Genomic DNA, 18,609 nt, shown 5'->3' on the forward strand with positions numbered 1-18,609 from the left:
ACATTAACTGTGGTTTCTTAAGCATTACCTATAAAAAAACCTAGACTAAATTTTTAAGCATTCAACAAAAGTGTTACACAGAGTGCAACTTTCATCACATTCATTATCTCCATAAAATATCCAATCAAATTAGTCTCCCCCCCCCCCCCCAAACAATTTTCCAATCTGTCTCTGAAATGATTGCATAAATTCAGCTTCAAAAATAAAAATATGGATGTTACTTGGAAGAAAGGCACACTAATTCTTGGGATATATTTGCTAAAAATACATACAAGGTTGTAGTGAAACGTACATTAAGAGTTATGCCATTGATTACAAAATATACACAGAACTCAGCTCAACAAACAAATACAAACCAAAAGAATAGGAAAATAGCACTAATACACATGGAAATAAAAGAAGTCATTAACATATTCCTTTATTTTTCAAATCTAATCTCACGATAAACAGTACAAAGAATTAAAAGCAGCACAATATTTGATTATTAGATATTAGCAAACCATGCTCAAAATTAACATATATGTTGGTTGTAAGTATTGAAAATACAAAAAAAAAAAATCCCAGTTAAATTATGAAACCCACACAACTGATAAAATTTAGCAAGTTTCACAGAACAATGCCACGTAGCATCAAGTGCTCATCAAAACACATGTTCACAACTGCCACAATGCAGCAGTGGCGAATGCCTGCTAAACTACGAGCTACAGCTAGTACAATATGGATGAGACAACGCTCCACATCAAAGTTACAACTGCTCAGTTCGAAACAGTCACCACCTCGGCCGTTAATGTCTTTGTGGGGAAGGAATGCTGGACTCGTTTTTACACTAGCCAAGAATTTGTGCCTACAGCACACAAATGCCAAAAAAATAAAATAAAATAGAAATTAATACAGCACTCAAATGCAACTGTCCCATTTACTTGTTAAACCATAGTCACAGCCATTACACGCTCGTAACAGCCTAAACAGCATAATCTGGAGATAATGTGAAAATGCAGTGTTATTCCCTGTTGAAGTGAGATAACTTGGGAGCAGGTCGAGGGAAGCAATACTGATCTAGAGTTGTCCGCTGTCAGCAACCACGATCCTCTTGGAGGTCTTCCCACTCTGGGATCCAAATGACTCAATCTGGAAATAAATACAAATATGCAAAGATGAATGCGTTTCAAACGCTCAGTATGAAAATTTTAGTCACAGTAGTCATTAGAATTTTCAGTTTACAATTTATTACATAACTAAAAGTCCATTACAACATTAGGACATAATACTAAAACAGCATTTATAACATTTTCAAATTTCAGCATGAACAACTTTTGGTTGTGTATTAAAGTGTCCAGCAATTTTAAAAAATCCCATATTAATTGTACGCATAAAAAATAATATTACACACATTATGACAAAAACCACCATCAAAACAAGATTTAATCAATATTTAACCAAATTAATTTTGCTCAGAAATATTCAGATAAAATTTACACAACTACACAAAAAAAAAAAAAAAGAGAATTTCAATTAAAACTATAAAAAGACTAAAATTGTGGTACTTGGTTCCAGTTCTTAAATGAAAAAATTTTTTAGTTTTACACTTATAACACCAATGAGGTTTACTGGGTCATTATTTGATGTTAAAACTATTTAAAAATATGGAAAAAAGGAGTATTCTCTTTGCACTTGTCATACTTTACCCTCTTATCGCACAATCGTCACTCCCGTAATAGTAGCACCCATATTTTAGGCCGTCAAAGTTGGGATAAAAAACTTCTCGCGTAAACTCACATGATGTTTTTGGTCCTGCTAGTAGATGACGAGCGCTTTGTGTAGGTATCTTTTCTGTATAAAACAATGTATTGTAAAGTAGAAATATAATATTTATTCGGTCATTACCACTTATTTAATTAAGGAAAAAATACGAAGTTGTCTAATATGTAAATTTTCTTTTAAATACATTTTTAAACGTTATTTCCTTCATGAGATTGTCTGCATCGCAGCGGTGTACCAATGTAGGTATCCGTATAAAACAATGTATTTTAAAGTAGAAATCTAAAATTTAATTAGGTCTTTACCAGTGGCTTGCGTTCGCGTTGTTGAGTTTAGGTTTTTCTATTAAAAGTTGAAGAAAGATGTTTGTTTAATGATTAATATAAATTCTTTGGCGTGCTCTTGTATACTCCACCTTTTTTTAAATAAACGTACTTTCCATGTACGGGTTTTGTTTTCAAGAATAACTTTACCTAACATAATTTTTTTCCACATAATCGTCGCACCCCTACTTTTCAAACTTGATTTTAAAATAAAATGTGCGACGATTATGCGAACACAGTATCTTGTTCAATATAAAGTAACCTCAAAATCAATGCTGGCAACAAAGATATTCTCATTTTTAGTTCCGCATTCATGGCATTTGCTTATATAAATTCCTTAAAATTAAAATGTAATTTGATATTTAAAGTCAACAGAAATTGTAACATTCGAACAGGGAAAAACAGTACTAGCAATATATGGGAACTGAAAGATTCCACTATGTACTTCAGGAATTATATTTTAATATAGTCTGCTTTAGAAAAACAAAAATTAATCAAAATTATGGCCTAAAAATCATTGGAACTAAGATGGTGGTATGATTCTTTCCCCAAATTCATGTGACATGGAAACCATTTTATGTATATTTACTTATTTTGGATCAATTTTCCTTGGATTGAATGGAAAAAAAAAAGTCACAGAAGCCTAGGAAATACAGTAATGCATAATCATGACCAAAACTAATGCTTACCTTCTTGACCACATCCATGCCTTCAACAACCTGCCCAAACACCACATGCCTGTTGTCCAGCCAGCTGGTCTTGGCGGTAGTGACAAAGAACTGGCTCCCGTTGGTGTTGGGCCCAGCATTAGCCATCGACAGAGTACCTGCGCAAGCAACCAACTCTCTCACACAGGAGCCAACACGTGCACAGCACAAAATAAAAATAATTGCCCTTAAAGCACAATCATTTGTAAAATACAATAAAACCCACAAAAAAAAAGTGCATACGCAAAAAATTTTATTGCAAGGGTTAATAAAGACAGGTGATTATTGTGGGGGTAAATAGCAGTTATGTTTGAAAAGATACAGAAGTAAATTCTTCATAGGATTACGGTTTGCTTGCAGTGTGTTTATTGGGACAGGCAAATCTATCCCACGAAACTACGAAAAATATTTATTGTTTATCATGCTTTATTACATTTTATAACCTATTTCAGCGATTTTAGCAACAGTGTACAATTAGACACTAGTTCTACTTTATCCTTTAGTATTAAATAATATATAAGTTATGGTTATTTGTTATTTCTTAAATTTAGGAAAAAAATAAAACACTTATTGCAAAATAACAGGTTTATTCATAACACACAACTCGGAATACAAACAATTATAGACATTAGTTAAAAGAAAAAATCATTTAAGGCAATTATTTCAAATCAAGTCCAAAAAACAAGATTTATATATAAAAAAACCAGCTTTTTTCAGTGGGAAACTTGTAGCTGTTTTCCACTATCAAACTTCCAATACCAGGGACAATGGAACTTGACAGCATTTGATTGCGTACCACCTGCAATGTTGCCACATACCACTAGTGGTATGCATACCATCTGTTGAGAAACATTGATCTAGTTATGAAGTTTTGGTTTAACAGCAGCCACAGACACTAATTTAGTTCAACAATATAGACATATTTAGTGTACATTTAATAGTATCCAGAACCTTTATGTATGTTTGTGTTGAGTCATATCTGTTACGTCGTAGATAAATGTGGCAAGTAAGCTGCTACTGTGCACATGGTGGTAGATATTGACTGTAGATTCATACAATATGGCACTAACCACTTTCCAATGTTAGTGGCAAGTGTGCAAGTGTTACCTGTTTAGTCCATGGTCTTAAGACATCTTGTTACCAATGCATGACAATAATATAAACACCCCTAACAATTGTTTCCTATTAAGTTTAAAATGTCATAAATAGTCTGCATTTTCAGTCATCCATACAATTTTTCCTGCTGTTTTTATACATCTTTGATTATTTTTGTTTAAAGGCAGAGTACAGTGAAATATAACCACACCATACCCGAGAAAAAAAAAACAAAAAAAAAAAAAACAACATTTCTTATGGTACTTAATGTAAGTACTTTATACGGAACTGTTACTAAATGTAAAACAATGTTTATACCTGAAAATGTATACTTTTAAGTGAGAAACATTATAGTGAGGTAATTTCTAATGAGGTTTCACTGCATGTGTTTTTGACAGTGCTCATGAATGTTACTACGCCACTGTAATAAAGTGCTGTGCACGGTATGTTTTTCATCCTGACAAGGATTAACAGAAAGTAATCACTGAAAATGGTGATGCGTTAGACAATCGTTCAGGAAATCAACACTGTTGTTTTATGGTTAAGAAAGATCATTTATCACTGCATTCTACTTCTCATGATTTACATATATATAATAGGTTTCCTGTTCCTGGAAAAATTAAAACACTATCTGTATTTACCTCTTTTATCGCATAATCGCCGCACCTATATTTTTGGCAGTCAAAATTGGGACAAAAAAACTTCTTACTTAAACGTTGTATGATTTTTTGGTCCCGCTATTAGATTCAGAGCGCTTTGCGTAGGTATCTTTTCCGTATAAAACGACGTATTTTAAAGTAGAAAGCTAATATTTATTCGGAAATTACCACTTATTTAATTAACAGAAATACAAAGTTGTCAGACGTTTAAATTTTCTTTTAAAAATGTTTTTAAACGTTATTATCTTTACGAGATTGTCTGCAATGCCGCGGTGTACCGATGTAGGTATATTTTCTGTATAAAACGATGTATTTTAAAGTAGAAAAATAATATTTATTCGGACATTACCACTGACTTATTTAATTAACAGAAATACAAAGTTGTCTGACCTGGAAATTTTCTATTAAAGATGTTTTTAAACGTTATTTCCTTTTTTTCTGATTGTCTGCATCGCCGCGGTGTACCGCTTATGAACATGTAGCCAGCGCGAGCTGGCATTATTAATGTTTGGTTATGTTGCTTCCCTTATAGAGCGTGCACACGTAGTCGAATATCGATATCTCACAGATTGCATGCAGCACGCGCGCTCTCTCTGTCGAGTGCCGAGTAAACTACATTTGATGGCCCGCATTCTTTTGTGGAAAATGTGTACTACGGCAATAATTACGCGTTAGTTCACGTCGCAGATTCAAGCGGCTTGCGTTCGCGTTACAGTTTGGGTTTACTATTTAAAGTTGAAGAAAGGTTTTTGTTTAATGAATTATTAATATAAATTGTTTGCAGTGCTCTTGTATACTCCATCTTTTTTTTAAATAAACGTACTTTCCATGAACGTTTTTTTTATGAATAACTTTACCTAACAAAATTCCCCCCCCCGCATAATCGTGACACCCCTACTTTTCAAACTCGATCTTAGAATAAAATGTGCGACGATTATGCGAGAAAACAAGGTATGTTTGAACATGAATGCAGTTAACGCAGAAACGCGTCAAAATCTCACCCGGGCCGGTGTGTTTCAGCTGGAAGTTCTCATCCTCGAACTTGGTCCCGTAGATGGACTTGCCGCCAGTGCCATTGTGGTTGGTGAAGTCTCCCCCCTGGCACATGAAGTTGGGGATGACGCGGTGGAAGGTGCTGCCCTTGTACCCGAAGCCCTTCTCCCCCGTGCAGAGGGCTCGAAAATTTTCCGCAGTCTTGGGAACAACGTCGCTCCGCAGCTGTAAAACAACACATCAAAATAACTTGCAACTAGTGATCACTACCTCACACACACACTAGTTTACATTCAGAAAATAAACACCATTACACCATTTTTGGCCACTGCATTTACAAAACACTAATGATTATCCACAATAGCTAGATACAAATTTGTGTTAATTCCAGATATGGTGATATCCCACCGGTTATTTTGGATATTTACATAAATTTTTACATAAATACATTTTATTTCAAAACTATCAATACCGTCAATTGAGGCGACTGTTAATTTTGGGCAACATTGATAATGAGGAAATATTTTGTTGACTGGTTTTTTCCTTCAAAACCATGAAGTTGTAATCAAATTTGGAATATACGATTGGCAAAAGTGAGTTTTAAAGCTGCTGTATTTTCTAATCGCATGGTTGTTGGAATCTCTGTTAATCTTGTCAGCATTAGTTTTTATAGTAACTAATCATTTGCTTTTTTTACATGTAAATCAATTGTAAGGTATGTATTATAAAATTTTATAAAATTTTTTCAGCTACAAATGACAACTGCTTCACTGCATTTTGAAAACATAACCTCAAAATGTTTAAAACTTTTGTAGATCCTATTTTGTGTTGGGGGTATCTTTGATAATTTTCTTGGGATTACATTAATATTTAACACTTGTATGCCAAGAGTAGCTACAGAACATCAGAATAAAATTATCTCGCTGTTTACTCATTGGTTGACATTGATAATGTGAGCAAGTAACAGTCACTTTAAAGCTTTTTCCTACAGGGTAAGTCACCCCATACAAAAGTGTGACTGATAGGCAGTTATTTTTTCCCCCAGCAAAACTATAAACTGAAAATTTTGTAAACTATTATAAAAGTGTTTATTAATAAGTACTTCACTATAAAATAAAACAGCTAAAACAAAAAAAATAAATAATTAATAACAATTTTTGAGCATAAATTATTTCCCCATCAGTCACCCCAGTTGATGGTACATATAATTTACACAGCACACTTCACTACTACCAGCAGTACAAAGAAATGGACTGCTCTGCAAAATATCTACGAATACCATCATCCACTAACTATGACAAAGAAGAGATTATAATTGGTATGTGAATGCAATTACAAGAAAGAACCAATTACTGAAGTTTATTTCTTAAGATTTTAAAATGTTATTCAGCTAAATATTATTTATCATGTTAAACAAAGGCATGGTATACAAATACAATCTTTATCCACCACAGTTAAATCACAACAATAGAACCAGCTGAACTCCATATGAAAACACATTCAGGTCCATGCTCAAGCATAGTATTTTGATACAACGAACGGCATTCAAGAAGACATTTTAAAGAACTGATGCATGTTTGCTACAGTGGAAAACGAGCTTGGATTGTGACATACGCTTTCCAGTCTTAGTTCTATCTGTTGCTGCTAGATGCCATGTGATGTAATGTTTTATGTGAAGTGGCTTCGGGCGTGGACAGACTTCTATTTCAAAGGATAAATACACATGTGCCCAGTCTCACTCATCATTAATGTAGCTTTGCAAGCACTTTCCAATAAACCATTGGCATAAATATTTTTGCTGTTTTGCTATAGTTAACTTAATTTAAACTTTACAAGCAGCTAAAAATTATTGCCTATTTGGCTATTGCCTATATGGCTAGTTGGTCAATTTTTTTGATGCATTTCTTTACTTATTTTGTTAATATCCTTTGCCTGAAAGCATGACCCAATGTGACGGTAAATTACAAGAGTATTACAGAGAGGAGAAAGAGGCCCCTAAGTGCAAGAGACAGAAATGGTAGTTCCCAGGCCAAGAGTGAAAACTCAAGCACACATGTATCTTTCAAATTGGAAATAGAAGGGAAAATGCTAATTACATGCATGCCGTATTTTTAAATTTCTTGTAACTTGTGTTTTGATTGGCCGATTTTTGAAAGTGGTTGTGGGGGACACAATCATGTAGCTGGGAAACATGTTTTGCAGCTGCAGCCCTGGGGTCACCAATTTATAAATATTTGTGAACTTTTTATTTAGTATTTGTTGACAGCAGTTGTCTGTGTTAAGCCAGCGGCTTTAGTCATCGTTCAAAGGACAGAGACCTTGGCTTGTACCGTCGGTTTGTGTGAAACCATGGGATTTAATAGCAGTAATAAATATAACCTTTCAATCAATAATTTTAGTTTGCATAGTGTTCTTGAAGCAACAAACCTTCTTCGTTAATGTTTTATGTTTAGTTTAGAAGTATATTGATGGGGAAATGGTGGCCATTGTGCTAGTGTGAATTTTCAATCAACAATAAAAAACTGTAAAAATCGGTCATTGTTCTGGAGACTATTTCCATCATGAATCATTTGGAGCAATATCTGTACGAAATTTAAACAGTATTTTCCAATCCAACAAATTCTTCCAGTATTTTATGTATGTGGTAGGGTTGGCTGGCAGATTTACACCACAAGGGTTTAAAAAAGTGTTTTTCAAGATATTATCATTTAAATTATCTGAAAAGGCTGTAAATTATACCCAGCCAAATACTCTTCTGAAATTAAACTAATAAAGTACAAAAAGGAAATCAAATTTATTATTAAAATTCATTAATCCTATTTTGTGGGAAATCCCAGACTACTGTAAATCCCCTTTCTGTGGTTTAGCCCCAGTCAGATGTGCAGATTTTCTAGACTCCAGTTCTTTGATGAAATAACTTTTCTGGTTCAACATGAATGGCAGAAAGCAGGATTTGGTTGGAATTTCATTGGAACATGCTGAGAAAAAAAACGTTTGGTTTTTAAAAAAACTGGTTTTCCCAAACCCTAATAAGTGGAATACAGGCCAAAGCTAGCTAGCGATGTCTGGATTTATACACTAATATTTTAGGGCATTTATGTAAATTTATTCACACATCTCTGGCTTTTTATTTTTCATCTCTAATTTCTTCCTAAAAAAAAGTTTATTAATTTTATCTGATAGGCAAGTCAAGAAGTGTTCATAATTTGTTTTTTATTTAGCATTAAGTTTTCTTGCACCTACATCAGACACAAATTATGTTTACTGTGGAATGTAACACACACAAGACCTGAAACTAAAGAGTAGAAGAATGTTATCATATCTGTTATAGGATTAAGAGCCTCATGGTGTCTTAGCCAAGACTGATGCGCACAAATAATATCACAGAAAAAATGAAAAAAAGCAACCTGAAAAAAATTCTTGAACCAAAATAGTTTAAAGGCACTAAATGAAATTTAATGTATGAAAATACACAACTGAAACTAATTTATTCACCAAACCTTTAGTATACTACTTTCCCTATTACAATTGATTTATCAGGCCAGCCAATCACGAAAACCCACAAAAAATATATACAACATAGTATTAATACATATTTAACAATATAAATCACAACTGTGGTAACAGAGCCATAATGCATTATTACTTTAAGTGCCACAAAAAAAAAAAAAAAAAAAAACTTGAAGGTCACAGGAAGTTCCACCTATGAGTCATATACAGGTTTCTCTCAAAGCACGACCTTGGTTAACGTCAGCACCAAAACGACAGAATTGCAGGAAAGTCACCCATTCCCTGCAAACATATTCTGCAGGTGGCCTGACCAGGAGATAGTAAAAAATTATACAGTTCAGTGTTCTCATTTTAAAAAGCTTGGATGATCCTAGCACTTTGCAAAATAAGTTGCTTAGTACAAACTGCATTGTACATGCACTTTGTAGCAGCACCACAATAAAGCTTTTTTTGCAAGTATGTACATTATAACAAATCCACAACTAAGTTAGTTACCTCTTAAAAATAATTTAGATAAGAATGTTTTCAGTTCAAATTTTAACCAATTTTTTTTTTACCTCTCTCAATTGGCAACAGCACTCAGTAATAAGACAAGGCTATATAAAAACTTTTAAGTGAGATTTGTGGGACACATTATAATAAAGCATTCCCCTGGGAATGCAGGGAAGGAAAAAAAAAGCTACAATTAAATTTCCACACAAATAATATTTTTTTGGGACTTAATACAGTAGTAATAAAGAAAGCTAATATGCTGGCATATACACACTGAGCATGATTTTTTTTAATGTCTTGCGGTAATTTGAAGGCACATTCACTAGAAACTTTCATGACTCATGCTCTTTCTGACCAAAGCTTTGATTCAAACTGATACTGTGGCAGGGCATTACTGTGCCTTAAAAATAGCACAATCATTTTAGATTTTGAGGAAGGGGGGGGGGGGGGAACAGAGCAATGATTAAAAACCTATAACGCAGAATACAATTCAAAAGATGATTGGAGAGGCTAGCAAGGCTGTTTTTAAGTTTTGAGAGGGAGCAAGGTAAAGGGAGTGTCCAAATTCACCTTAACTATACACTTATACATGGATGTACCCAGAAAATACTGTTTAGAAACACTAAGAGACAAAGGTATTATATTACTCTGAAAACAGCATTGATAAATTCCAACTAGTTTGAGTAATCACAGTTTATTCCATACATTACAATACCTGTGCATTGATGTGGCCGCTGCCATTTATTATTTGCTTTCCTGTGTAAGTTTAGGTTTTGGAGAACTTTGGACAAACCGCGAGAATGGTTGATAATGTTGGTATAGCTACATTAAAAAAAAGTGTAAAATATTTCAAATGGTTGCTTAGGAATTACCAATTTAAGATGTAGTTATTTTGACCTAAACAACCATCCATACCTATTTCAAAAAATAGCTCAAGTATTCATTAATTTTTCCATCACCAATGGAGCTAACCTAATCTAAATGACCATTCTCACGATGCAACAAAATTATAATATTTATATTGAAAACACACAAACACAGCCTCTAAAATGGGATGTTATGAATGTTAGCTTTGCCAATCCCATGTTTCTCTATTTGAGGTTTAAAAAATGGTGATGGCTGCATCGATGCACAAGTATTGTAATGTAAGCTATATAAACAATTCCTCAGAAACCAGTAGGAATAGAAAAACACTCTTAAGTGTAAATACAGCAAAGTCTTCCAATCAGTTTAGGTGCTGACCAGAGCACCTCATGGCCTGGCCTCACAAGTTAGTTTTAAATGCTTGGTACAAAATTAAATAATTACATTTAACAGTCTACCACTTAGAGTAGGCTTCAAAGAAAAGATAAAAAGTTGAAGTCAACAAGGTGTATTCCACCCTGGGCAGCAAACAGAACAAACTGTCGAGGCCAGGGTGTCATGGCCGCAGGAAACAAAACAACTGTTAGGTAACTTCATAGTTACCCAATAACATACCTAGCAGAGCAAATCCTATTGATAATTCTGTTGACGCACATTCAGATATATTTCAAGCACCCCGTATGTAATTAACCATTTAATGCTCACCTGTGCACTAACACTGCTGCCACCATGTTTAAATCTTGATAATTTTTAATGGTACTTTCAGGTTAGATGGTGTAGAATTGTTAATATTACATGTAATGTGAATTGAGTAACGTTTGTTTTGTACTAAACAGCACAGCCGAGACTTTTCAAGGGAGATATCCCTGATCCTGTTGTTGCCACCCTACTGCTTACTCGTTGCTAGCTGCAACTTGATCCGTTCTCTAGAGATTCTTAGCAACATAGCATAGCTAACTGTTTAAAAAAGGACAGGGATTTATAATATCTCCAAGTTACGGCCAGAACAAAGACGGTTTTCCATTTCAAGTGAATAATGAACAATATTCACTTGGAATAGAACACAAATTAAGAGTAGAAAAGATTTGGCCAGGGCCATATGACCTCTCCCCCCCCCCCCCAGGGCTATTTTACATTCCCGAGCATTTGCAAACATTCTCAATCTACTAATTCCCTCCCCTATTATTAACCTATCAATTACAACTAAAAGGAGCTCCATATCTGCAAAGGCTGAAATAATCATCTCTTCACAGCAGGATCCTTAAAAAATTCAAATAGATTCGCGACGTTTAAGTTTAGTAACTCCATAGTAAAATAATGGACTAGCAACAATGACTTTGATGACAAGTAAATTACATCGCTGATTAAACAAACAAAATTAACTTTATAATAACCGGCAAAGACTAAAGTCACTCAAGTCCCCTGAAGTATGAAAAAAAAATTAAGTATAAAACCAAGCCAAAAAAATTTACGTCTTCAAAATATTTAATATCCATTTATTCAAACCGATGCAAGCCATTAAAATGGTGTAACTTTCCATTAACGATTCTCCATCTTGAATTTGCTAGTAACATGTAAAACACCTCCCTCGTGGTTATACAAGTACGCAAATAAAATAATTCAAGCTCAAACCTCCTAAATAAACGTAGATGTGAAAATTACAAATTAAAATATGAATTACTACAAATGCAAGCAACCCAGAATTAATTATGGACAGGAGGTTGGTATTAGTAACAGAAGATTGTGGACTACATGCTATTTTCACATTAATTACATAAAGTGTAAGTTAAAATAATACATACTTCCATTATAATTCTTCCAACGGGTTGATTGTCAGCAGTCATATCGAAATACACACGTGGGAGACCCATTTTAGCCGCAAAATGTCTTATCACCGTCAGGCCAAAAGAAGACAGAGGACTCCTCGGGTTCTTGATCTGTAGAGAACCAGCCTGGCGGCAAATTCCTGCTACCGCCAACGCCATTCCGTAGGAAAATAATTATTATAAATACACGTGAAAAGTACTCAGTTACAAAATAATTACACAAATTTTCAAAAATAATAAAATTTTTACTATTTTAATTTCAAATACAAGTAAGAATTTAAAAATATAGAGGCAAAACTCACGACACAACTTAAGGCACTACTTTTTGCAGCGGAAGTATTTTCATTTGCACGATCGGGAATGTTCTATAAATTATAAATAAGACATCTAAATCAGGTTTGAAAACAGGATTATTGCAAAAAAATTAAATTTGAAATAAAAATGTACATTCCAATCACTAAAATTAATAATTATTTTTTCTTTTCAAAAGATCAATACGTCTCGCATGCGCGGAATCATTGCGAAAGCTAAGTCGAACATTAGAACGTTTCCCAAGTATTATCAATACCACATTTCTAAATAAAATTACATAATTTTAATTGAATCACTACCTCTTTATAAAATTCAGGTTTATTTTTATGACCAATATTAATTTCCTCAACCTGTCCCAAATCGCTGGTTATTTTCCAATATGGCGTTATGGTGTTTTGGATTGTGTTTGTGAATTAAGTCTGGCTATTTGTAGTACGTTGTTAATGTATAATTTTGTATAAAAGAAAGCGATTTTATGGATACTGACTGAAACATCAGTCAACCCACAGCTAGTCGCATACTGAAAGGTACTGGAATAATATATTAGGTTATTTTATTTTATTACCAGGTATCAGCCAACGGAACATAATATAATTATGTTATGGGCATGTCATCAATACATAAGTACGTTTTCATTTACAATCAAGAATACACGAGAAGATAAACTTAACTGTTATTGTCGTGACTTCGAAATCACGTGGTAGCATGACACAGTTGTTTTTTTCGTAAATTCAATGTATTTGAGAGGGATTACAGTGACCATTCTGCACGAGTGGTTAAAATATGTTTTAATATTAACTCATCATAAATGTAACATTAATGCACTCAATAATCATAATAATGTGGCACATTGGTAAATGATTTGGTTGCGTTTATCCCTTTTGCGTCTTTTTAAAAATATAAACAGCCCTATAGGGTAGGTATAGCAATGAAAATATTAAAATATGTTTTTACCTATTTATATTTTTATCTGTCTTTTTACCTTACACAGTTGTTTCGTAGGTATATAAAAACACGTGCATATTCGAAAGCAATGTCTCAAAATTTGAAAGCGATCAGTGAAGAACTTCTGGAAATTTAAGATTTTGAATGAAAGAAAACGTACCTTTTTATTTATATAGATTTATTTGTAACATGCCTTTAAACAGTTACATAACATAAGGGATATGCTCAACACAAATACAGACATACTATAGATAAACACAATACTAATTTACTAATTGACAGGACTATAAAGAATCAATGAAGCTATACAAGGCAGGCACCACCTGCTAAGCAGGACAAGACAGAACAATATGTCATAACAGCAAGGTGGTCAAGAAGAGCAGACAGGCTCTGGGCATGCTGGGACGAGTGCTCAGGGGTGGAAGCAGCACCTTACGTGATAGGGCCTACAAAACTATGGTCCGCCCCATGCTGGAGTATGCCACAGCAGTGTGGGACCCATACACGGCAGTGCTTGAGAGGGAGAACTGACGTCCCTCGGCCTATGGTCCCTAATTCCCTGTTGTGAATTGTCCTGAGACTCGCTCTGGTTTGGCCGCGTAGCTCTCGTCGGAGAGGGAGTGGAGTTCAGGCCAACGTGGCTGGGACCGGAAAATACGGGACCTGGAGGGAACTTTACGTAGGTAGAAGGAACGGTTGATGGTAACAAGGATAAGATGATGCTGTCCGTTTTCACGAGCTCCTTTATTCCGTGAAGAATCCTGCCGCAGCCTGGCCGGCACGTCGCGGGACGATCGTCCTCCCCCGCCGCAACCCGGACTCCCGGAAACAAACTCTTGGCCACAAAATGCGACCCGATGTGACAGTGAATGCAGCCCCGTAGCGAATCGTACCGGTTACGAAAATTCAGCAGTGCTACGCAGCACGTACGCGACCCGTTACGTATGTGTAGATAGTTCTGTACCGACACGTAATGACAGGGTGAGTTCGGCTGTTCGGAGTAGCTCATACGCGGCCCGTGACGTATGCGAATATAGTCCTGTAACGATACGTAATGACAGAGAGAGTTCGGCTGTTCGGAGTAGCTCATACGCGGCCCGTGACGCATGCGAATATAGTCCTGTAACGATACGTAATGACAGAGAGAGTTCGGCTGTTCGAAGAACATAGCTCGTACGCGGCCCATGACGTATGCGAATATAGTCCTGTAACGATACGTAATGACAGAGAGAAGTTCAGCGGTACAATGAATGCTGACACGAAGCAGGTCGACTGCAGAGGCAGTCCCGTGACGCTTATACCGACTGCGAACTCGAAGCTAAGATACACGTGTCCCGAGCGGAGCGGAGTGAGCGCGCGTCTGCTCGCTCTCGCGTCTGGTTCGCCACTGCCCTCCTCCGCCCGCCGGCGAGCCGAGGCCCGCGGGCCGCGGAGGAGGGGAGGGGAAAATCGGCCGGCGTGGGAGAGGCCTGCCTCGCGGTGCGCCAGGCTGCGATTACATGACTAACATAGCACTCGAAAGAATCACAGAATTATTAAAATGACATGACAAGTAATTAATTAATAAAACGAAACTACAAATTGAATTAATGAATTACGGATTAATGACAAGCGAAGTATTTATACAACGTTCACACACACTATTCAAACGTGAGAGTTCTGTTACGTCACACGCATATATAATCGTGGAGGCTCGTGGTTACTTAAAGAATGTACATAAAAGTATAACCATTAACACACTATGACGTCTACTGACGTGCTAGGGCGCACGCGGGTGCGTCCCTGCTCAAAACACCTCACTGACGGCGCACTAGGGGAACATACCTCCCTTAGGCCCACGTCAGCAGACAGATACAGCCTCTGCATCTAGGAGGGCACGACGACTGTTGTCAGAACACTATAAAAAGTAAAGAGCGCTTAAATCCAAACATGAAGAACAAGATACAAATGTTCAAAATAATGTACGGATCCGTACATACTTAGAAATATATATATATATATATATATATATATATATATATATATATATATATATTTCTAAGTATGTTCAAAATAATGTACGGATCCGTACATACTTAGAAATATATATATATTTCTAAGTATGTACGGATCCGTACATTATTTTGAACATTTGTATCTTGTTCTTCATGTTTGGATTTAAGCGCTCTTTACTTTATATATATATATATATATATATATATATATATATATATATATATATATATATATATACACAGTGTTGTTAAGTAACGAATTACAAGTAATCGGATTACTTGTAACGATTACTTTTCAAGTAATTTATACTTGTAACGAATTACATTTAAAAAATGTAATTCGTACTTGTAATTGGAATACATAACATTAATTGTAATCGATACATTAAGGTAATCGATACTTTATATTTACTTTCCGTTACTTTTATTCTCGGAACGTATAATAAATACAATTAAGAACAAGAAGATCATACACTTTTGTATTAGTAAAGTTTATAATTTTACGCTTGTAGTGCTACGATCGTATGCACAACATATATGATCAAAATTGAAGATCCATAGTGACATGCAGTGTCTCCAACATTACCCTATCCTAAAATCTGATTTTTTAAAATTTAACACATCGCTACTGTCAAGTGCTTCCGTTGAGCGTTTTTTTAGTGTTGGTAAAGATGTTTTTGCCATCAAGAGAGGGAATCTATCTGATGAGAACTTTAAAATGCAATTGTTTCGTAAGGTCAATTCCAAAATTTAAAGAGTGTTACATTTATTACAGGTAGCTACTTGTATGAAGTCTTTTGATGTTATTCAAGCAAGTTTGTACTCAAATATTATTCTTTTAATTAAAGATAATAAATTTAATCATTACATGAAATCTTTTTTTAACAAAACATATATGTATGTATGTTTATTAATGTATCAAAGTGTAAAAAAAATTGAATCGTAGGTCAGTTTTAAAATGGTAGCGGAAAGTAATTGTAATTGTAATTTTACTGATTACTTCTATATAAAGTAATTTTTACTTGTAATTAGTTACATTATCACCACAGTAATTGTAATTGAGCCCAATTACTTTTTCCGAGTACTTTTAACAACACTGTGTGTGTGTGTGTGTGTGTGTGTATATGTGTATATATATATATATATATATATATATATATATATATATATATATATGAAAACTTATTTTTTTTGTTTTGAGAAAGTGGGTGTAGTTTTGTACACGAAACTTACTAAGCAAGCTGATTGAAGTATTATCACAATAGATTGTGGTGTGGACAGATTTATAATGTCACCATGCACATAATTTATTAGCATTTTGTAAACCTTTTCACAAGATAAGTTGTAATCTCAGCCATATCGGACTAATCATTTTAACTCACTTGGCCTACAATCAAATTGGTGCTACGTCTAAATGATGATGATCACGGTTGCAACTGTGATACGGTAGTTGAGTGACATAATATTATGTTTGTGTGTTAAATGCGTGTGAGTACGTGGTGTTATACGTGTGAGTACGTGGCTATTTAAAATGTCACAACACTTGTTAATATGATTGTTAAATAACTGAAATCTTTGTATGTTCAGGAATTACTTTGTAATGTAGTACCTACTTATAGTTTTAAGGACAGGATACTACAAATAACTCTGTAAGAACTATTTCATAAGAGCGTTGTTACTTTCTTACTATTACTAGGTCTTACATTATTTGCTAATACTTTGAATTTTTATCTTTTCACACATTAACAATATCAAAAATTCTTCTTATTGTTGTTTGTCTTCTCTTTAATTTTTCAGATCTGGTTGATTAGCAATCATGTCTCAATTTGGAGCTGCAAGTAAAAATCCCCCGTGGGTTCGCTCTGCAGGTAAAACATTATTATTATTATTATTATTATTATTATTATTATTATTATTATTATTATTATTCAAGTGTTGTTTTAGTATTAATCTTGATGAAAAAATATCGGACAACCACAATCTGAAAGTATAAATGTCTTGTCTGAAATATTCATGAAAAAGCCTCATAAATGATCACGCCTGTAGAATAGATTAATTTAAGGTGCATTCAATAAACTTTCAAATAATTTCATGATGCGAAGCATAAATTAATGCCATGTGTTAAAAGTTATTTTATTTATGAATGAATCTTGATATTGTTATTTCATTCACAGGGATGGGGAAAAACAGTGGGACGACTGTTGATGATTAATTACACTGTAAAACTGTCAAAAAAACTTGTAATCCATAATACAGTCAATTTTTTTTATTTTTCTCAGGTTTTAGTTACATATACTATTGTTATATTTTACAGGAACATAATTTTTTTTTGAACTTAACAGAGTGTAACTTATGTCTATCTTTAATAATCTAAGCTTTAGAAGAATGAAAGAATTTTAGGTTGGTCCAGTAGTTATATAGTTTACTTGGTGTGTGTGAAATTGAATTGTTTTGAATTGTGCAAGGAAAGTCAGGGTTATATTGGAAGACAAGATATCCGGTTTAAGTTGGAACTGCCTGGCTTTATGATTTTGGAGAACCTTGTTTCAGTATCCTGAAAAAACTTTCTTGAAGCACAAAAATATTGTTGCTGTTGCAAATCAAACAATTGCTCATAGCAAGAGATAATAAATTTCCTGTCTGAATTGTGCTTGCGTACAAATTAACTTTTTGTGAACAGTTTGACCCCTTAAATAATCAGATCAAGGCATTGCTAAATATCATGCTTTTAGATGGTTTAAAAGTTTGGATGTAAATTGATTATTCATTTTTTCTTTAATAAATGACTCTGAATTTAAATTATAGGGGGAAATAGAAAAATGTAATATTACAGGGTCCAATTCTCCTTAAAGTAGCCTCACGAACGTGACGCCTTGACTCACGTTGTCTCAGAGTGTACTTGCAAATGCCGGTATGGTGGTTTGTGTTGACCACAGCTGTATCACAGAGATACCGTATCTCCGCTCTTGATTCCTCCGCTACCACTAGGTATTTTGCTTACAGAAACTGTCTCTCTTCGCCCATGGCCGTTAGTTATTGCCGCTGACAGCATCAGTAACACTTTCAGTGTTACTTGGCTTACCATTAAATATTAGAGAAATTATGATACAAAATAAAATTTGTTAAAAATT

General features: G+C 34.4%; 2 protein-coding genes across 5 annotated transcripts in view; one reads left to right on the forward strand and one right to left on the reverse strand.

Annotated features, from left to right (window-relative positions):
- Positions 1-402: 402 nt before the first annotated feature.
- On the reverse strand, positions 403-12,750 carry LOC134539479 (peptidyl-prolyl cis-trans isomerase). The gene is made up of 4 exons (XM_063381549.1): positions 12,204-12,750; positions 5,544-5,760; positions 2,771-2,907; positions 403-1,128 (listed from the first exon to the last, which is right to left on the reverse strand). The coding sequence occupies exons 1-4, from the start codon at positions 12,384-12,386 to the stop codon at positions 1,057-1,059; spliced, it is 609 nt and encodes a 202-aa protein (XP_063237619.1). The 5' UTR covers positions 12,387-12,750; the 3' UTR covers positions 403-1,056.
- A 148-nt stretch (positions 12,751-12,898) lies between these two features.
- LOC134539478 (cell division cycle and apoptosis regulator protein 1-like) overlaps positions 12,899-18,609 on the forward strand; it is a 61,571-nt gene continuing 55,860 nt past the window's right edge. For all 4 annotated transcript variants that reach the window (XM_063381545.1, XM_063381548.1, XM_063381546.1 and 1 more), the window contains exons 1-2: positions 12,899-13,066; positions 17,276-17,346. In XM_063381545.1, coding sequence (XP_063237615.1) covers positions 17,295-17,346 — 52 coding nt within the window. In that variant the 5' untranslated portion in view covers positions 12,899-13,066; positions 17,276-17,294. The remainder of the gene's footprint in view (positions 13,067-17,275; positions 17,347-18,609) is intronic.

Source organism: Bacillus rossius, chromosome 15 (assembly GCF_032445375.1).
Source record: "Bacillus rossius redtenbacheri isolate Brsri chromosome 15, Brsri_v3, whole genome shotgun sequence".
Lineage (NCBI taxonomy): Eukaryota > Metazoa > Arthropoda > Insecta > Phasmatodea > Bacillidae > Bacillus > Bacillus rossius.